General features: G+C 36.9%; 1 protein-coding gene across 2 annotated transcripts in view; it reads left to right on the forward strand.

Annotated features, from left to right (window-relative positions):
- Positions 1–22,162, forward strand: part of SLC38A6 (solute carrier family 38 member 6) — a 68,948-nt gene extending 46,786 nt beyond the window's left edge. For both annotated transcript variants that reach the window (XM_070469441.1, XM_020893961.2), the window contains exons 8-16: positions 223–281; positions 9,778–9,843; positions 10,085–10,138; positions 12,111–12,190; positions 12,654–12,754; positions 18,766–18,890; positions 20,024–20,168; positions 20,275–20,369; positions 20,556–22,162. In XM_070469441.1, coding sequence (XP_070325542.1) covers positions 223–281; positions 9,778–9,843; positions 10,085–10,138; positions 12,111–12,190; positions 12,654–12,754; positions 18,766–18,890; positions 20,024–20,168; positions 20,275–20,369; positions 20,556–20,636 — 806 coding nt within the window. In that variant the 3' untranslated portion in view covers positions 20,637–22,162. The remainder of the gene's footprint in view (positions 1–222; positions 282–9,777; positions 9,844–10,084; positions 10,139–12,110; positions 12,191–12,653; positions 12,755–18,765; positions 18,891–20,023; positions 20,169–20,274; positions 20,370–20,555) is intronic.
- The last annotated feature ends 364 nt before the right edge of the window (positions 22,163–22,526 follow it).

Consider the following 22,526-nt stretch of genomic DNA (forward strand, 5'->3'; position numbering starts at 1 on the left):
GCCTTTCCTTACAGGGCGCCATTAGTGGTAAGCCAGTTCCAATTCTGCCGTACAGAGCTACATAAACGATCTGTGACAGATAGTTGGAATGTTGTTATTCTCAGCCCTAAGCCCCAGATACCAAGCACTATAATAAAAAACATGCCCAAGATGTATAGCTTTAGCTGTATGTTGGGATCACTTTCCTTATAAATTGCTTTTTATTTTACTGTTATTTTACAGGCTTTCTTGGCTACACAAGTAGTTTATCATTTTTCTTTATGGTGTTCTTTGCTCTTGTGGTAAGTTTAAAATATACTATATTACTTATCTCCTCACTAAAATTGAAATCATTGTGTTAATGTCTTTTTTTTCTCTTTACTCTGTTTTTTATTGAAAAGGTATCCCATTTTATTTCAATGTGTTATTAAAAGCACTTTTATTCTGCAAAACTGCTTCCTTCATAGTATCTGTTTTGAAGAAGCTTAGCAAGGACAGCATTTCAGGTTCAGTTTCCCTTGTGGTTAACTAGAGAGAAGAGCACACCAGTTCTGTTAAAATCTTGGAGTATAATTCTTTTAGTAAGTCTAAGTATTCATTTATTTCTGTACAAGATTGTGTATGTATGTGTATGTTTTGGGGGTTCTCAAGCATAAGAATCAGGCTGGTTCTAAGCTATAAAATCAATCTGAATCCTAATCATCTTAATTTTAAAACTTAGTTTTCCATTAATGAAACCAGAGCTTCAGGGGTTTACCCACTGAAGAGATCTAGTAAGAATTGGAGTGCCCGAATTCTCTCCCATCTGATTTATTAAGCATTGGTTAAGCTCTCATGAAGCTGACTGCACAGAAATACTGTTTTTCACACGTGGAATAGTTTTTAAAATTAGCTCATTTTAATTATAGGAAAAATATCTCTCAGATGGTAAACTTATTTATAAAATAATTTAATATGAAGATATAAGAATTTAAATTTCTGATTTCCTTTTAATTCTTCTAAAACATATTTTAATATTCCAAAGACTATATCTTTGTGTGAAATTCTGGGGGGAAAGATCCTTTTTCTTTTTGCTCAGCAGCTTATTCCACAGTCAGTATCTGTCCAACCTTAAGTAGGATTTAACATTTTAAACTTTCCAAAATACATGCCTAAATGGCTTGATTAAACTCTTAAAATCATAAGCTTATTTAAACTCTCCTGTGTTATTGAGAAATGAATGAAAGAAACATGCCATCCAAAAGAGCAAGACAACACATCATTAGTTAAACCATATGATAGAACCAGATTTCCAAGCTGTCAAAACAATCTAGGGTGCATATAACTTAGGCTAAACTATCTTCTGGGATACAGGGATAAAATAACTTTAGATTATTTAAATGAGGTGAAACTGACCCTGGTTTCAGTATATGGGAATATTTATTTAATGAATGCTCTTAAAACTAAAAATACTTGACAGTTTCCATTTAACTGTTTGTTGAACTTACCAACATTATAATCATTGCCCTCCCTCCACAGATTGTCTGACTTGTATCTTATAAGTGTGAACATACACTTATTTAAAAGATCTTTTTCTTTCTGTCTTATTGAGATATAATTGATATACAGTGCTGTGTAAGCTTAAGGTGTGCATCATGATGACTTAACTTACTTATATTGTGAAATGATTACTACAGTGTTTACTTAACATCCATAGGCACACTTCTTAGGTATCACATTAAGAGGGGAGCAAAAAATATTTCCATCATAATTTGATTGTTGAAAAGCATCTACGTGGTTAAGAGTGGCTTGTATTTGCAAATGAACATATAGATATTAAGGAGAATCAGTACACATAACATTGAATATTTTCTTCACAGATAATTGACCACACAGTGTTGCATAGGTAGGAGTAATTTGGTTTTTATAGCCAGCAGTTTGAAGCAGGTAAAATATATTGATACGACACATCTATTGTAGTTTTCACAGTATTCATTTCTGTCATGGCAGATACTCTTTAATTTGATGCAGATTTCTCCTGTAGCTGTCATATGGAAATAATACCCTTATCCTGCATTTATTATCCTACTTTACAAACCATCTGCTGAGATTTTTACCTTTGAGCACAATTTAAATTTGGTCTACTATGAGGCAGTGAAGACATGCTATATCCTTCCTTCTTAATTCTCTTTTAATTGGCATGTAGGCATACCTCAGAGATATTGCAGGTTCATTTCTGGACCATTGCAATAAACCTAGTTAAACACATCATTTCTGAGTTTGTACAGAAGTTATGTTTACACTGTACTGTAGTCTATTAAATGTACAGTAGCATTATGTCTAAGAAAACAATGTACATACGTTAATTTAAAAATAATTTATTGCTTACTCAGCCTTAGTCAGTCTGTTAAGTCACTCAGTTGTGTCTGATTCCTTGTGACCCTATGGACTGCAGCGTGCCAGCCTTCCCTGTCCATCACCAACTCCCAGAGCTTACTCAAACTCATGTGCATTGAGTCAGTGATGCCATCCAACCATCTCATCTTCTGTTGTCCCCTTCTCCTCCCGCCTTCAATTTTCCCCAGCTTCAGGGTCTTTTCCAATGACCCTTTTCTTCGCATCAGGTGGCCAAAGTATTGGAGTTTCAAGATCAATCCTTCCAAAGAATATTCAGGACTGATTTCCTTTAGGATTGACTGGTTGGATCTCTTTGCAGTCCAAGGGACTCGCAAGAGTTTTCTCCAACACCACAGTTCAAAAGCATCAATTCTTTGGCACTCAGCTTTCTTTTATAGTCCAACTCTCACATCCATACATGACTACTGGAAAAACCATAGCTTTGACTCGATGGACCTTTGTTAGCAAACTAATGTCTCTCCTTTTTAATACGCTGTCTAGGTTGGTCATAGCTTTTCTTCCAAGGAGCAAGCGTCTTTTAATTTCATGGCTGCAGTCACCATCTGCAGTGATTTTGGGGCCCAAGAAAATAAAGTCTGTCACTGTTTCCATTGTTTCCCCATCTATTTCACATGAGGTGATGGGACCAGATGCCATGATCTTAGTTTTCTCAATGTTGAGTTTTAAGCCAACTTTTTCACTCTCCTCTTTCACTTTCATCAAGAGTCTCTTTAGTTCTTCTTTGCCTTCTGCCATAAGGGTGGTGTCATCTGCGTATCTGAGGTTATTGATATTTCTCCTAGCAATCTTGATTACAGCTTGTGCTTCATCCAGCCTAGCATTTCTCATGTTATACTCTGCATGTAAGTTAAATAAGCAGGGTGACAATATACAGCCTTGATGTACTCCTTTCCCAATTTGGAACCAGTCTGTTGTTCTATGTCCAGTTCTAACTGTTGCTTCTTGGCCTACGTACAGATCTCTCAGGAGGCAGGTAGGGTGGTCTGGTTTCCCATCTCTTTCAGAATTTCCCACAGTTTGTTGTGATCCACACAGTCAAAGACTTTGGCATAGTCAATAAAGCAGAAGTAGATGTTTTAAGCACTCAGCCTTAAAAAGGAATGAAACAATGCCATTTGCCCCAACATGGATGAATCTAGAGATTATCACACTAAGTGAAGTAAGTCAGAAAGAAAAAGACAAGGATCATATGCTGTCACTTACATGTAAAATCTAAAAAAATGATACACATGAACTTATTTACAAAACAGAAACAGACTCACAGATACAGAAATCAAATTTAGGATTACCAAAAGGGAGAGAAGGTGGGGATAAATTATGAGTGTGGGATTAGCATATACACACTGCTGTGTATAAAATCGATAAATGACAAGGACCTACTGTATAGCACAGGGAACTATATTCAATATCTTGCAATAACCTAATGGAAGAGAAAAAAATATTACTAAAAAGCGCTGTCACCTGAGTCTTCAGCAAGTTGTAATCTGTTTTAGCTAGTGAAAAGTCTTCCCTTGATCAGGGTGGTGATTGCTGAAGGTTGGAGAAGCTGTGGCAATTACTTAAGATAACAATGAAGTTTGGTGCATACATTGACTCTTGTTTTCATAAATGATTTCTCTGTAGCTTGCAATGATTTTTGTGTTTGATAGCATTTTACCCACAGTAGAACTTCTTTCAAAATTGTAGTCAGTCCTTTCAAATTCTGCCATAGCTTTTTCAATTAAGTTTATGTAATATTCTAAATCCTTTGTATTCATTTCAGCAATCTTCATAACATCTTCACCAGTAGATTCCATCTCAAGAAACCACTTTCTTTTCTCATCCATAAAAAGCACTCTGAATCCATTCAGTTGTGTTGTGAGATTACAGCAATTCAGTCACATATTCAGGCTCCACTTCTAATTCTAGTTCTTTTGCTCTTTCCACCATGTCTGTAGTGACTTCCTCTGCTGAAATCAGAGTCATCCATGAAGGTTGGAATCAGCTTCTTCCAAACTTCTGTTAATGTTGATATTTTGACCTCTTCCTGTGAATCACAGATATTTTGATTTCATCTAGAATGGTGAATCCTTTCCAGAAGAGCTTCACTTTACTTTGCTCAGATCCATTAGAGGAATCACATCTCTGGCACCTACAGCCTCATGAAATTGTTTCTTAAAGAATGAGACTTGCAAGTCAATATTACTCCTGAAGTTATGGCTGCAAAATGGATGTTATGTTAGCTGGCACGAAAACAACATGAATCTTGTTGCACGTCTCCATCAGCGCCCTGGGCGACCAGGTTCATTGTCAGTGGGCAGTAGTATTATGAAAGGGGTCTTTTTTTCTGAGCAATAGGTCTCAACAATGGGATTAAAATAAAACACAGATGTAGTGTCATCCAGGCTTTGTTGTTCCATCTGTAGAGCACAGGCAGAGCATAGATTTAGCATAATTCTTAAGGGCCCTAGGTTTTGTGAAATGGTAAAATACCATTGTGCTGTTCAACTTAAAATCACCAGCTGCATTAACCCCTAACAAGAGAGCCTGTCCTTTGAAGCTTTGAAACCAAGCATTGACTTCTCTCCAACTATGAAAGTCCTAGACCGCATCTTCTTCCCATAGAAGGCTCTTTGGTCTACACTGAAAATCTATTGTTTAGTGTAATCACCTTCATTAGTGATCTTAGCTAGAACTTTTGGATAACTGGCTGCAGCTTCTACATCAGCACTTGTTGCTTCACTTTGCACTTCTATATCATGGAGATGGCTTCTTTCCTTAAACTTCATGAACCAGCCTCTACTTTCTTCAGACTTTTCTTCTGCAGCTTCCTCACTTCTCTCCGTTCATAGAACTGAAGAGAGTTGGGGCCCTTGCTCTGGACTTGGCTTTGACTTAAGGAAATGTGGCCGTTTTGATCTCTATCCAGATCATTAAAACTTTCTCCAGATCAGCAATAAGACTGTTTCACTTTTTTTTTTAATCATTCGTGTAGTCACTGGAGTAACACTTTTCATTTCCTTCAGAAACTTTCTTTGCATCCACTACTTGGCTAACAGTTTGGTATAAGAGTGCTTTCAACCTATCTCAGTTCTGCACTTGCTTTCCTCATTGTGCGTAATCATTTCTAGCTTTTGATTTAAAGTGAGGGATGTGCAACCTTTCCTTTCACTTAAATAGAGGCCATTGTAGGCTTATAACGTGGCCTAATTTCAATATTTTTGTGTCTCAGAGAATAGGGAGACCCAAGGAGAGGGAGAGAGATGGGAACTGCCAGTCAATGGAGCAGTCAGAACATACACAACATTTATGGATTGTTTGCCATCTTACATGCGCATAGTTCATGGAACCCCCAAACAATTACAATAGTTACATCAAAGATCACTGTGCACAGATCACTTATCACTATCACAAATATGATTATAATGAAAAAGTTTGAAATATTGTGAGAATTATCAAAATGTGACACAGACATGATGTCAGCAAGTGCTCTTGAAAAAATGGTGCCAATAGCCTTGCTTGACACAGGGTTGCCACGAACCTTCAATCCATGAAGAAACACAGTATTTGTGAAATTCAGTAAACTAAAGCACAATCAAATGACATATGCTTGACTTTATTATAGACTCTTTTAAGTGTTAGTTTTAAAATACATAGTGGTTAAGGAAAGGAAACATGTATATATTAATGCCAATTTTTTTGAAGGACTCCAATTTTTATTATTTTAATATTAATATTAAATGTTATGTAATATTAATATTAAATGACATTAATATTAATCCTAATAATATTAGGATTATTATTTTTTCCATTGCACCTTTTTTCAGTAGTTATTTAAATTATTTAATTTATTTTAAGCCCAACCATGCTGGGCTTAGTTGCTCAGTCATGTCTGACTGTTTGCAACCCCAGAGAAGCCTGCTAGGCTTTTCTGCTCATGGGCATTCTCCAGGCAGGAATACTGGAGTGGGTTGCCATGCCTTTCTCCAGGGGATCTTCCCAACCTAGGGATCGAACTCAGGTTTCCTGCTTTTCAGGCAGGTTCTTTACCATCTGAGCCACCAGGGAAGCCCAAGAATCCTGGAGTGGGTAGCCTATCCCTTCTCCAGGGGATCTTCCCCACCCAGAAATCGAACCAGGGTTTCCTGTATTGCAGGCAGATTCTTTACCACCTGAGCTACCAGGGAAGCCCCATTTTTATCAATCAGTTCAGATTAGTCACTCAGTCATGTCCGACTCTTTGTGACCCCATGGACTGCAGCATGCCAGGCCTCCCTGTCCATCACCAACTCCCAGAGCTTGCTCAAACTCATGTCCGTTGAGTCGGTGATGCCATCCAACCATCTCATCCTCTGTCATCCCCTTCTGCCTTCAGTCTTTCCCAGCATCAAGGTCTTTTCCAATGAGTCACTTCTTTGCATTGGGGGCCAAAGTATTGGAGCTTCAGCATCAATCCTTCCAATGAATATTCAGGACTGATTTCCTTTAGGATTGACTGGCTTGATCTCCTTGCAGTCCAAGGAACTCTCAAGAGTCTTTGCCAACACCACAGTTCAAAAGCGTCAATTCTTTAGCCCTCAGCTTTCTTTATAGTCCAACTCTCACATCTATACGTGACTGCTGGGAAAACCATACCTTTGACTATATTGACCTTTGTCACTAATGTCTTTGCTTTTTATTTATTTATTTATTTTTTGTCTTTGCTTTTTAATATGCTGCCTAGGTTCATCAGAGCTTGTCTTCCAAGGAGCAAGCATCTTTTAATTTCATGGCTGCAGTCACCATCTGCAGTGATTTTGGAGCCCAAGAAAGTATCAATATGTGTTTGTAAATCTGTGTAGCATTTATTATTAAATTTTTAAAAATTGGCCCATAAAACTATTATTTGCTTAAATTATGCTCCCCAACAATGCAAATCAAAACCTACAGTCTCATCTATTGTCCCACATCCTTGAAAAAAAAAATGAAAGTTTAGTCAGTGGTGTACAACTCTTTACTACCCTGGGGACTGTAGCCCGCCGGACTCCTCTATCCATGAAATTCTCCAGGCAAGAATACTGGAATGAGTAGCCATTCATCTTCCCAACCCAGGGATCAAACCCAGGTCTCCTGCATTGCAGGCAGATTCTTTACTGTTTGAGCCACCACGGAAGCCCAGATATTTACTTTGCTTAAAAATTTTTGACATAAATTTTTGCTCCAGCTGAAATATCTAAAATTTTAAAAATAAAGTTTGTTGTAACTGTGGCTCAGCATGATGACATCTTTTTTGCTTCGTTTTTGAACACTAATTTACATTGTTTCTAAAAGTTCTGTCTTGAGACAGAATAATAATAGATTAGTGTTCTAATACTAATATTAGAACTAACATTTTAATAAATCAATAGTGAAAATAGAGAGCCATCTGATTGGATTTTGGTTAGATTTGGCTTCCTTCTTCCATGCATTATGTTAGTCATCAGAGTTGTGGTAGTTTAACTAGGATACTACTCATAAGAATCTGTCCATCTAGTTGGGGAAATAAGGTAAATTTATTAGAAAAAAGAGAATAACATAGTTAATACATAGTTAAATGTTGATATATCTGCTTCAGAATAGGAATTCTAAGAGTTGAGAAGAGAGAATGATCACCAACAGCTAGAATAAAGAAGGATGTGGGGGGAATAAAATTTGAGCTGAGCCTTGAAAGATGGGAAGGACTTGGAGCAGAGAGAAGAAGGAAAGGCCTTCTGTGCAAGTGAACAAGTGTTTTTGATGCTTAATCTTTTTTCTCTTTGTCTTTCTTTCTCACCCCGGGTTGATCTTCTTCCTGTGTTCTGCCTTCAGCCTGAGCAAGGACCTCCTGTTACCCTTTGTTATGGGGTATCTTCCATGCCTGTCCCGTACTTCTCTTTCTAGGACATCAGTTCTCTCTCCCACAGGCTTGGGCTTGAGGTGGGTCTCTGCAGAGAAATAAGCTCTAGTAACTGAATTTTATGTTAATATAAATTCAGGCTGCTAATGATATTTTCTACACTTGATCTTAGCCAGAAGACTGAGAAGTGATATTTTCTTATTAACAAAAAATAATCATAACATTACATTTTGGAGCATTGTTTTTAAGTATTTGGATTTGCAAGTCTGGTGACAACAGCTGATAAAATGAGGTGGCTCACACCATACTGACCTTTATCAATGTATCTGGTACATGATCAATAAATGGTTGTCTCTACTGCCTCCACTAGTAGTGAGGAGGAAATGTGAGATGCTGAGTATGGAGCAGGGCTGAAGAGAGAGACTAGCAACAACCTTCTACCCCACCCCATCCTCACCTGTTTTGGGGAAACACATCAGGAAAAAAATGGTGAAATTATTGCTTTTGATTTTTTTTCCTCCTAATAAATTGTCTATTTAGTTTTGTTTCATATTAAAAGCTTACCTAGAAATGTCAAAGCAACCTGCTCAATTTATCATTATAGTTCTTTTTTTTCCCCTTGGTGAGTTTTAAATAAGAGTGATTTTTCTGTTCACTCATTAACTTAATCCTGAAAGTATATTTTTTTCAGTTTATCACTATATACAATTTTGACTGAATTAGTTAAAATCCAAAACTAGATAGATACCAAGTAGGAATAGTGTTTACTTACTTGTCTCTTACAAAGGACAGATGCTTCCTTTATTCCCCCTTGCCCTTTTGTTTGCTGGGTTTCAGCCCAGAGCAAGTATTTACAGAATAATTATGTGCCCTGAAACAACTACAACAATGGTGATGCTGGCACAACTCAACTGTAGGTCTAGGAACAGGATGCCCACAGTTAAGAGTAAAATCCTAACCATTTTCACTGATTGTTTCTGGGAAGTAGCATTCTTCTGGATTTCTTTTAATTTTTAAAAAAATTCATTTTTATCGTCTCTAGTTCCTTAGCTTTGTGCTCTTATCTTTGCCAGATTCATCCACATGTAACAAAATAATGTAAGTCTGAGAACAACAAGGAAAAACAGTGCTCATACATCAGCCATCCCTCCCCCTTTGCATCTGCCTGTGGTCATTTCTAAAACTGCTATTAATATTTCTCTATCTGCCACTGATGCCAGGTCCACAAATAGCCGTATAGGGGAGCATCATGTTCCCATTCTGAGTTGCATTTCTTTTAATGCCTTGATACTATTGGAGTTTTGAAAGCTGACATGAGAGTATTCTCAGTGTTCAGTGGGGGAGATCTCCACTTAATAGATACACAGCACCCCCACCATCCCCACTATAGGGCACATGTCAAATGATGACCCCATTCTAACCAGGGAAAGTCCCACAAATAAAATATCTTCTGTTTGCATATTATTTGTTATAGTGTTAGATTAATTGAAAAAAATGCTGACCTATTTGAAATCAATTTCTTGTCATGAGATTTGTAAGAAATAATCTGATTCTACTTATTTTTACAGGTAATAATTAAAAAATGGTCCATCCCTTGTCCTCTGACATTAAATTATGTAGAACAGTATTTCCAGGTAATAGTTTGTTTCTCGCTTTTTGTTTTATTTTAAGCTAAAATTTTTTGACTAATAATGTTTTTTTCCTGATTAATAAAAAAAGTATGGCTATATTGCATTTTGGAACTTTGTTTTGAAATATTTTTATTTGAAAGCCCAGTAATAGTAAATTCATCTCTCTCTCTCTTTTTTTTTTCTGAAGTGTTCTAACTTTTAATGACTGTTGGTTTCTCTCTTTCCCCTCAATCCTCTTAAACAGATTTCAAATGCTACAGATGATTGTAAACCAAAGCTCTTTCATTTCTCCAAAGAGGTGTGTAAGTTATTAACAGATACTTTCGGTTGATTTTTCACATTTCAAGTTTTAAGAGATTTGTGTAACAGGGTCTCTTAGGTCTTTGTACCTGTAACTAATTAATTTTCATGAAAGTGCTAAGTATAGGGTTGCTTACCAGAAGAATAATATTATTTAACACAGGGTGGCCCATTATGAAACAGCCACCTTTTTTTTTTTTTTGGCATGCCTTTAAATGGAGCCTGTTTTAAATGGGCCACTGCCTAAAAGAACAGATTTACCGAATGTCTGGTCTGGCCAATAAGGTCCTCTGTGGATACAGACTTCCTGTTGCCCTCTGGACTTGTAAAGCTAAATAGCCAATTATACCAAAAACTCCTCCCCTGTGAGTAGAACCTTGGTCTGTGGCTAAACAGCCTCATGGTTGGACCAGCAATTGAGCACTGACAATATGTCTTCTGGCTGACATTCCAAAGTTGAAATTTATGATGCCTATAGCAGAAGCTGAAAGACCAAGTCCCCGTGCCTTCTCCGAGAGCCCAAAGATACTGGAAATGCCTGCAAGAGCCTCCGAGCATCAGCAGAGGGGACAGGAAACCATTCTGGAAGAGCTCCGTGTCTTCCTTGTTGCTGTAGGCTTCTTCATGTACAGTTTTTGATTCTCTAAGTGGAGGTCCCAGATGCTAGAATACCCTCCACTCATGTACAACTCTATTAGTATAGCATTTTAGTGTGATAACTCCTCCATGCAAAATTCTCCTTTTTATTCCCCAGGTTTTTTGTTTTTTTCTGGGGGGGGAGGTGGTGCGGGCTGTGCTTCGTGGTTGCGGGATCTCAGTTCCCTGACCGTGGATTGAACCCAGGCTATGGCAGTAAAAGCCCAGAATCCTAACCACTAGGCCATCAGGGAACTCCCTTATTCCCTAGTTTTAAAATGAGAAATGTCTGTCTGGCCCCACAAGGGAGGTTACCACATCTTTTGCATAGTAATGTCTTCCATGTGCCTTAAAGATTTAGGTAGGGTAATTAACAAGTCAGGAAACTGAGAAATATATGAAAGAAAGTTTATGAATTGAACACTCATTCCCTTAATTTAGCCTTGGGAAATATTCCAACTTTCCTTCCTCCCAGCTCTCTTCAGATATTTTAGGAGAAGGCCTTGTGTCTGAAGATAGGTCTTCAGTCATTTGGAACTTCTTGTGCTAAAGAGCCTTAAATTAGTTAAGGAGAAATTTTTTGGAGTAGAAAAGAGAAAGTAAATCATTACCATCCACTTGTAAAGACAGTATTTTCATTTAGAAGGTAACATTTGTTTGCTTTGTAACTTTCTCTGGTTCTTAATTATTCTAAATTAAAAAACAGTAACAACTTGTGATCATATATTCCAGTGGATCACCAAGAATTTGTTGGTCTAGAATAAATCATGTTCAATCCCATTGAAAGAGACCCTAAAGATGCTACAATGTATTAGTACGTTCAGTATTCTCTTAGAATAAGTGGTACTTATGTTGACTTGGTGAAAGCTCGTTCAAAAGCATTAAGTATTAGTGCTGCTTAGGGTAGTAAGATATATTTAAGATTCCTAATACTTACATTAGGAAAGACTAAGAATTATAAGATCATTTCTAAAATGTTATTATATTTGATTTTACCTAAATGTTATTTATCTTACCTAAATTATTTTTATCTTACCAAAATAATATAGAAGCAGTAATGATTGTAGTAAAAACAACATGGTATAGAAGCAGCCAAGAAATATTTCAGCTAGTGCAGACAGTCCACCTTTCAAGTGAGTACTTGCTGGCAACCATAATTGTGTGTCTCATTTAACAATAACAACAACAACAACATGTTTTATAAACAGATGATTCACGAAAAATGAAATAAATTTAGCTAAATTTATTATTTAAAAAGCTGAGTTTATTGTCAAATGAAATAGTAGTTTCAACAGAGTACAATTTAGTAATTTCATCTTAATTTTTTTTTTCAGAGTGCTTATGCCATACCAACCATGGCTTTTTCATTTCTGTGCCACACCTCAATACTGCCCATATACTGTGAACTTCAAAGGTACTATAGAATCCTGGAATATATCAAATGTATTCAGTATTTCTTTTGACTTCTAGGACTTTCAGACTGAATGATATTCGCCTCCATGAATCCTTCCCTCCTATCACTTGATTCTAGGTGTGTGTTCTAAGTTGAGAATATTTCTTGGAAGCATAATCCTTTGCACAGTAGTTTAAATTCAGGAATTCTGTTGTGTAGTTATAATGAACCAGGGCTTGAGTGATTAAGGAATCCTTATATCTATTTATTTAGATTAATTCAGATGGTGTCTAGTTGCTTCAGTTGTGTCCAACTCTTTGTGACCCTGTGGATTGACTATAGCCTGCCAGGCTTCTCTGTCCTTGGGATTCTCTAGTCAAGAATACTCAAGTGGGTTGCATGCCCTCCTCCAGGGGGTCTTCCCAATCTAGGGATCAAACCTGCGTCTCTCTCTGATTCTGATTTTGCCATTTTTGTCTTTTAGCCCTTCTAAGAAAAGGATGCAGAATGTAACCAATACAGCAATTGCTTTAAGTTTTCTCATTTATTTTGTATCTGCACTCTTTGGGTACCTCACTTTTTATGGTAAGTATATTGTTTCATTATAGATGACAATATAAGTTATTCTGTAGTTGATCTCACACCTGAATGTGGACTTTGTTTCTGCCTTTCATTAGCAAGTTAATTTGTTCAGGCTGCCAGAATTCAGTGCACTACTGTGGTAGCTCTACACGTCTTAATTTTCTTTCTTTTAAAAGAGTGGATCAAGTTCAAGATTGATAACTTCATATGAAAATTTTCTTAAACACCTAAAAATAAAATATTGGGCTGAGAAACATTGAAGTCTTTCTATGAGGGAAAAAAAAAGTACAATAATGATTTTATTTTTTTTAATTGAGATTTCAATATATTAGACTCTAGTTTAGCAGTTTGGGAGATTGAGAGAATCAGTCATCTTAATGGCAAAAGAACAAATCAAGGAAGGAAAGTTTCATACTGGACTGTAGTTGTACACTTGGGTCAGAGACCTCTGCCTTCAGACTTAATTCACATAGTTCTGTGGTGTGTATTCTGTGCTTTGCCATGACCTTTCTCCCTAAATTCTTAAAAGATTCTTCTAAACTCATAAAACTGAAATTTTCTTTTATTTTTGAAAAGTTACATGCGTAGTGTGTTTTTCTCTCTTCTGATAAGAACCTCAAGAAAAACTTAAAAGTCTCAAACAAGTGAAAAACTTGTAAGCTCTCTTGTTTAATTTGCAAACACACTTGTTTAATTTGTAAACAAACACATAACAAATTACACTCAATTTGTCAAATTCTTGAATGCACTTTTCAGTTTATGAATGTTCTTACAACAACACTCTAGATAGATGGCTACTATTATTCTTGTGACATTTAGCTGTTTTGACACTGATTTCATGGTGAGTGGCCTTGTGTATGTGTGTTTCAGGTTTTAGACATTCACAGTGAATTGTAATGGTTTTGCCTACCTCTCAGATATTTTTCAGCTCTGACAAGTTTTTGAACATTTACTTGCATAGCCACCTTTCCTAAGCCCAGTGGAAAGGGTCTGGATTTTGAAACCCAACAAATATGGTTCGAAAAACCACTTTGCTCTAACTAGCTCTGTGACCTTGAACAGGGTACTTCACCTTAAGTACCTTATACTATCTTCATCTCATCGTCTGTAACACAGGGATAATTGTATAGAGTTGTATTGAAGAGGAAATGAGTTGTATATAAAATGCTGTATCTGGGATACAGCAGTCTTCTACATAGGAGAGCTCCTGCTGGTGCTGGATTATGAGTATTGTTTTCATCATCATTGCAATTATTTCATAATTTCAGGTGCTCTTTTTTCAGCACTATACTTCTCTCCTTACTCTCATTAATAAAGTCTAATTTAAATATGATAACTTCTGTATATTATTATTATTAGTGTATTATCTTGGAGTTTTCAGTGTGTGAGAAAGTTAAAATTGCTCTCTATAGTCCTTTTCTGGTTAAATCTACATCATTTCAACAGTAATAAAAACAGCTGATGAATCAAAATCTGCTCTTGCACTTTAGTACTATGTCGGCTAAGAGTGGTAGAGCTCTGCACACCATCAGGAAGAGCATACTTCCTACTTCCAACATGAGCATGGATACACTACAGGGAAAATTTCTAAGGCAAATTGTTAAATGTTTTTTGATCATTTTTAGGGAAACAGCATTTTTGAAATACATGAACTATTTTTGGTTGTTAGGTTTGTCTTTGTACAGTAAGAGCACAGTAAGACCTTTCTGTAGCAATGAGACTCCAGCAGGATCTTTGTTGGGAATTCGGCAAAAACTTTGTAGAATGGCTCTATGTTTTTTTAAATTGAAATTGTCACCTGGCACAAATACTGTTCTAGTTCAGTTCAGTTCAGTCGCTCAGTTGTGTCCGACTCTTTGCAACCCCATGAACCACACAGCACACCAGGCTCCCTGTCCATCACCAACTGCTGGAGTCCACCCAAACCCATGTCCATCGAGTCGGTGATGCCATCCAACCATCTCATCCTCTGTTGTCCCCTTCTCCTCCTGCCCCCAATCCCTCCCAGCATCAGGGTCTTTTCCTGATGAGTCAACTCTTCACATCAGGTGGCCAAAATATTGGAGTTGCAGCTTCAACATCCGTCCTTCCAATGAATACCCAGGACTGATCTCCTTTAGGATGGACTGGTTGGATCTCCTTGCAGTCCAAGGGACTCTCAAGAGTCTTCTCCAACACCACAGTTCAAAAGCATCAATTCTTCGGCACTCAGCTTTCTTTACAGTCCAACTCTCATATCCATATATGACCACTGGAAAAACCATAGCCTTAACTAGATGGACCTTTGTGGACTAAGTAATGTCTCTGCTTTTTAATATGTTGTCTAAGTTGGTCATGACTTTCCTTCCAAGGAGTAAGCGTCTTTTAATTTCATGGCTGCAGTCACCATCTGCAGTGATTTTAGAGCCCCCCAAAATAAAGTCAGCCACTGTTTCCACATCTATTTGCCATGAAGTGATGGGACTGGATGCGATGATCTTAGTTTTCTGAATGTTCTAGTTAGGGATTTTCAAAATTGAGAAAAGGTCCAAAAAATGTGCCTCTTTTTATTCCCTATGGATAAGCAGAACTATCTGGAGGAAACCTCAAATGCCTACCAATTTCCGGGATGGCCGAAAAGTAGTTATGTAAAAATTACCATGAGATGTTAGGATTTGTGTTAAATTGTACAAAAGCTTAGATTGAAGGGGAAGTGGAGAGGGGATGGATTTTAATATATCTGTTGAAGTAACATTTATTATGTAAGAGCCAGATGTTTTACATACATTACCTAACTCATACCTTACAACTCTGCAAGATATGGGTTCAAATAGGTTGGGCACCTTGGCTAGTACCTGCAGTTAACAAAGAATGAGTTGGGATTTGAATCCAGTTCTGACTGTCTCCAGAATCAATGCTGGTATTTCTGTGCTACCTCCTCAGGAATTATGCCATAGAATCCATTTCCCATCATTCCCAGAGTGAACTTTTGGAAAAACCTGGCTCGCTTAAGTTCCAGGTATATCTCTATCTACCTACCTGCCTACCTACTTATCTGTCTTTGCTTGAACACAGAGATTATATATTTTCATCATGTACATGAAATGTTTCCTACACAGGGATTTTCTTGGTTATCAAGTAAAAGTTGTTGTCTCTGACTTAACCCTTCTCCACTGATGGAAATTCTTCAGAATATCCACATTTTAGAACTGTACATCTAAGAAAAATCACATAGTAGGTTGGTAGGTAGGTGATAGAAGGAAAGAAAAAGTGATATAAAAGTAATTCCTTCTCCAAAGACAGAAGAAGATTCAGCAATTGGTTTGCTGTTCATTGTGTTTTCTTTTTGGCACTGAAAATCTTTTACAGTATTTTTCTGTTGGAATAGCAGTAGCTCTCAGTCTTTCAGAAAGAAACTGCTGATAGAACCTGAGCCGTTATCAGAAGGGCTTGTCACAAATTAAGGCCTGGGTGGAGTGACCTGTCCAACAATAGTGGCATGTGTCCTGTGTCTCCTGAATATTAGTCCAGTGATCTTTCAGTTATTCTGCAGTAATCTTTATAAACTTCATCCCCTGTTTGACAGTGTATATTAAACAGGACAGCCACCTGACTTCAGTAGAATATATATCTTGCAGAAATCACTGTTAGGTCCTTCCTGAGATTTGTAGAGATTTGTCTGAATCCGGAGAAGTGTGCTGTCCTCTATCCCTTACACATGTTAAGGCTCAGCTAAGAACACAGAACTGACTGGTTCAGGGAAAAGCCTTTTATCTCGGGAAAGTAGATATATGACAGGTATTTTGAATTTGTAATAAATCTAGCTCCTCAGACTTCTGGAGTTGCTTGGGGTCCTTTTATTCAGTGTTCTCAAGGCTCAGTTAATATCTAAATTTTGTCAGGTTAAAGGGACCAATAAGTATGTACCTAGATTAATGATATTAGTTCTGATTACAGATGTTGAAGCATTATAAGGTGAGGAATAAAATGTTCCTCTGGTGAGCAGGCCAATACCCAAATGTTGTGTAATAACCAGACCATTTTAAAAGTCTACAAAGTTGTTAAGCAATAAGTGTTAATAACTTGTTTTTATGATTCAGAAAGTGAAAATAAAATAGTTTGCCATGTTTCTCCAAAGACTCACAAGTATCTCTCGTATTTGGGACTGGGATTCAGCTTTCCTGGCTCTCCTTAATTTCTTGCCTGGTCCGTTAGTCCCACATTATGTCAAGTATGTCTTTGATTCTTTCCACAACTGGTTTCTATCCCATTTCCATTGTTACTAATCTAGTTCAGATTCTCGTTACTTCTCAGTGATTATGACAGTAGCCTTCTGTTAGTCCTGTTTTGGATCTCTTTTTCTTCCAGTCTGTCTTCCTACTTAGTTTAAATCATAAGTCTTCAGAAGCCATTGCATCTCTGTGGCCTACCAGATTGAGTCCTGACCCTACAGATAGCTCTGTTGCTGGGTCATTCATGCATGTCCAGCCTTATCACCCATCGCTGTTGGCTCTATAGTGCAGTCTTTCAGCCTCTCTAGTGCTCCTGGGCTGCTTGTTTTCTCAGATGCAAATTCCCTTTGTTGCTTGGTGGCTTCTGCTTGTGCTGGTTCTTGCTTCCAGAGAGAATTTCTCCCTCAACATCTTTGAGTGTGAGCATACATAGGTTAATTAATGTCATGCTCTCAGTAAACCCATAGGTCAACATATTATTGTCCCCATTTTACAGATACAAATACCGAGAAACTCAAAGTTAAGTTGCTCCTATGTAGTAGATTTTGGATCTTGGTCTGTTCAACCCCAGAATTCAAGTCCCTCTTCTACTATCTTGCTGCTCACTATCTCAGGATGACTCTCTTCAGGTTTTCCTGAATTTCTTTCATGTTCATCCCAAAGCCATCATTATCTTTCCCTGTTCAAAATCAGCATAGCTCTTTGTTTAGACCTTCTGCCACTTAAGTGTGTATCTGTGTTTATACACTTTCTGTTGTATGTATGTGTCTTTCATCTTATCACCCTTTAAATTTTAAAGCCTTTGAAAACAGAGTTGTGTTTGATTTGTTTTATAACTTTCTCCAAAGTGCTTTCCCAAAGCATTTGGTCTCATTAAAAAAACAAAAACCACGACTGTATTTTAAGTAGAAACTCGTCTTTCCCGACGCGGCAGTGATACGAAGTTCTCTTGAGTACTCACTCTTCACAGCCCTGGTCTGGCTTGGGGCAAGGAAGACATAAGGGTAGAAGCAACACCAGGGAGCAAACATGGTCTGCTTGTTCGGATTCTGTTGCTGACTACCACACCAGCTTCCTGAGGGAGCCATTGCCTTAGCACTGCATTCTCTTTTATGAAACACAGATCTATAGATGAAATGTTGATGAAGCATGTAACATGCATGAGACTATAAGGTCCTAGAAAACATTGTGACATTAAGGAAAGGCTTTGGCATCAAAAAATTTGGATGTACAGTCCTCCCCCTTTGTCTTGTATCATTTTGGGCAAGTCAGTTAATATTTTTAACCTGGTGGTTTAGTCACCAAGTCATGTGCAACTCTTGCGACCCCATGGACTGTAGCCTGCCAGGCTCCTCTGTCCATGGTATTCTCCAGGCAAGAAAACTGGAGTGGGTTGCCATTAGCTACTATCTTATATTGTTATCATAGGGACCAAATTCAGTAGTACACATGAAAGCACTTTACAAAATAACATAGATGTTGCTTAAAACTTTCAGATTATGGAAAAATTCTAAAGAGATTTTTCTTTTTGAGATTTAAAAAAAAATAAATATATTCATTGTCATAATTTTACAGGGTCTGCCTGGGCTAATTTCTAGTTTCATTAAAAGAAAAGATAGCAAGTTTCGAGAAGATGTTTGACTAATGTGTCTGTGTTTTGTAGGATAGGAAAAAGGCCAGAGATGGATTTGGTACTAGGAATCCAAAATCTGTTAAGATATATTTGTGCAAAGGAAAATAACATTGCTATTATTAACATCTCAGTAGTTTATAATGTGATCCTTATTTTTTTTTAATTTGCAGACAATGTGGCGTCAGAATTACTGCAAGGTTACAGTAAATACTTGCCACATGATGTTGTCATCATGACTGTGAAGTTATGCATACTATTTTCTGTGCTTTTGACAGTCCCTCTAATCCACTTCCCTGTAAGTACTCTTCAAGGTTTTGTTCCTCGGTGTTGCAGCTCCCTAATATGGCAACACTAATTCTTTACAGACTAGAATGTTTGAATCACATCTAGTCTTGTATATCTTATTCATTTGTCAAGGAATTGATCAAAGACCTCATACTTGCATATGGCCCCATGAAAGCACAAAAATAACAGTGAACCACTAAACTAATTTGTGCTTTTTCAGATTTAGTTTAGATTTATGCTTTCCCACAGCAATTGTTTCCAATTTAGAGACTATAGTTGTTCTAAAGTTTTGGGTTTTTTTTTTCCCCTTTAATTCTGTATTCAAAAGAATGTGTATGAAGAAGAAAAAGTCAAGTCAGCAAAAGTAAGCTCCTTCTGGTTTATTGGAAATTTATTTAGTTTAATCTTAGTCACAAATTTTATTTGCTCTGGAATTATAGTTAAGGGGCAGAATGGATCTTCATTCTGCATTAGTTGTGATATGTAAGAATCTTAAGAATTTCTGGGAAAATAGAAACGTAAGCTTTGGGTACAAATGCTTCTACACGAATATCTTGAATCCCTAAACAGTGAGTTCTTGAAGACCTGAGCCTTCCCTATTTTTGCCTCCTTCCTGTGTGAACCGCAGTGCCAGGAGTGCAGTGGGGGTTGGAGAGTTTTTGGGCTGTGACCGCCTGTTGCCCACCTTGGCAGTGGGACACATCATGGACTAGTTTTCTTATTTACATGCTGTGAAACAATAATATAACATAAAACAATAAATGGAATTTCTTTACCATGGCATGACTTTTGTTTATGTTTTGAGCCATTTGTTCTTTTATCTGTTGAACTTCATGAAAATGATATCCTGGGATTTCTTCACACAGTGTTATGGTTAGTAATTTTGAAAATTATGCAAACTCAAGAAATTGCATGTGACAATTTTTTCAAGAATTAAACCAAGACAATTTTTATGAAGCTCACACAGATAGGTACATTTCTTAGTTTATGTGCAATAAATACAGTACAGTTTAGGCTGTATTTTTGGCATCTAAATGGTTTGGAATATCATAGTAACCGTGCCATACATGGGTTTCCCTAAGCAAGTAGTTTGGCTTTGACACTTCCTCTTTGCTTAAATCTGTTTCTTTTTCTGTTTTACAGGCAAGGAAAGCTTTAATGATGATGTTTTTTTCCAATTTTCCATTCTCATGGATTCGCCATTCTTTGATCACTCTAGCTCTCAATATTATCATTGTTTTACTGGCAATATATGTTCCTGACATTAGGAATGTATTTGGTATAGTTGGTAAGTTTTCTGTTTCAAAAATTCTGTTTTCTAAAATAGGTAAAATTGTCTTCCAGTCTCACATCTGAATCTGGCATTATTCTTTTTTTTTTCTTCCCACTTTAAGGTTCCAGTACATCAACGTGTTTGATTTTTGTGTTCCCAGGACTGTTTTATCTTAAAATGAGCAGAGAGGATTTTCTCTCACGGAAAAAGTTGGGGGTAGGTTGGGTTTTGTTTGTTTCTTTTAAGAATCTTATTTTAAGAAATAATTTGTCATTTTTTAATTAAGTCTTTTACCTACATCAAAAAAAGTTAATATATTTTGAACTATATACATTATTAGAGAGGGCGAAGGTTTTAAAAAATACTTCTAATTTTTCTTTATCTTTTTCCTTATTTCCACAGGCATTTGTTTTGCTCATCTTTGGTATTTTGGTTGGTAATTTTAGTTTAGCACTCATTATTTTTAATTGGATTAATAAATGAAAGAAATTATTTTCCTACTTCCTATGAAGAATATTTTACCTCCTTATACAAAAAGGAATGATTATGGAAGGCACCTTGGATGAATCCTCTTTATATGGGTTAACATTTTTGCAAACATAATTGAAAAGCAGAACAAAACAAGAGTGGGTGGGAGAAAGTAGATGTAGCAGTTTTAATCAAAATAAGAAACAAACTCAAAGTGCTCTTAAATATGTTGAACATCTTTGTGAGTTTATTTTTTTGAATTAACAGGGTAGTTTTAATGTTTACAGAGATAACTGAGCAGAAAGTACAGAGAGTTCTTATATATTCCCTCATTCTAGCACACCCATAGTTTCCCATATTACTAACATCTTGCATTAGTGAGGTACATTTGTTATACTTGATGAGCCAATATTGATATATTATTATTAACTGAAGTTCATGGTTTACATTAGGGCTCACTTTTGATGCAAGCATTGGCAACCACAGATCTTTTTACTGTCTCCATAAAAACCATGAGCCTTTCCCCATGAGCCTTTCCTAAAACATTGTTTGGTGGAATCATGCAGCATCTAACCTTTCAGACTGGCTTCTTTCACTTAGCAATATGTGTTTAAGTTTGCTCTATGTCTCTTCATAACTTGATAGCTTTTTTTTTAGAATCACTGATAGTATTCCATTGTATGGATTTGGGGCTTCCCAAGTGGTGCTAGTGGTAAAGAACCCGCCTGCCAATGCAGGAGACTAAGAGACCCATTCCTGGGTTGGGAAGATCCCCTGGAGGAGGGCATGGCAACCCACTCCAGTGTCCTTGCCTGAAGAATCCCATGGACAGAGGAGCCTGGTGGGCTACAGTCCATAGGGTCGCAAAGAGTCAGACATGACTGAAGCAACTTAGCACATGTGCACCACAGTTTGTTTTTTCTTTCACCTGTTGAATGACCTCTTGTTTGCTTTCAAATTTTGACATTTGTGAATACAGCTGTTATAAACATTTGTAGGCAAATTTTTGTGTGGACAGAGATTTTCAGCTTGTTTGGGTTCATACCAATACCAGAGACTTTGCTTCTTAGCAGTTGCTGCATGGTGTGGTAGAATAGTTAGTCTTGTAAGACACTGCCTAACAGCCTTCCAAAGTGGGCTGTAACGTTTTGCAGTCCTGCCAGCAGTGTGTCAGAGTTCCTGCTGTTGCTTATCCTCGCCAGCATCAGGTGTTGTCAGTATTTTGTATTTTCACCATTCTAATAGTGGGTGTACGGTTGTAATATCTCATTTTTGTTTTAATTTGCATTTCCCTAATAACAGGTGATGTTGAACATGCTTATTTACCATCTGTGTATTTTCTTTGGTGAGGTTCTGATTTTTAAAATTGGGTTGTTTTTCACTGTTGAGTCTTGAGCATTCTTCATGTGTTTTAGATACCAATCCTTTATCAGACATGTCTTTTGCAAAGATTTTCTCCCAGTTTGTGGGTTGTCTTTTCATTCTCTTAGCAGCATCTTTCACTGAGAAGTTTTTTAATGTTATTAAATATATTGAGATAATTTTTTGTTTCTTTGGTTTTTTTAACAAATCAGTGCATTGTTTATATACAAAATTAAATCTTAGTTCATGCGTTAATGTCAACATTAGTCACTCATAACAAAACTATGGGATTATTTCACTTGGTATTTTGCCCTGACTCCAATCCTGACTAAAAAACTTATGATTTTCCTCTGTTATGCAGTATGAGATAGAGCTGTGATGACTGGCTGTGGATTTGAAAGTTCTCTGAGCCTTCTCATTTGTCACTAAAACATGTGACTTTCTACTTGACAGACAGAGACCAATATTGATGATTTATATCATATTTTGTTTGGAAGTTATAAATCATTCCCACCTTCCCATTGCTGTGGCTTATTCCTGGTT

This window comes from Odocoileus virginianus, chromosome 6 (assembly GCF_023699985.2).
Source record: "Odocoileus virginianus isolate 20LAN1187 ecotype Illinois chromosome 6, Ovbor_1.2, whole genome shotgun sequence".
NCBI classification, from domain to species: Eukaryota; Metazoa; Chordata; class Mammalia; order Artiodactyla; family Cervidae; genus Odocoileus; species Odocoileus virginianus.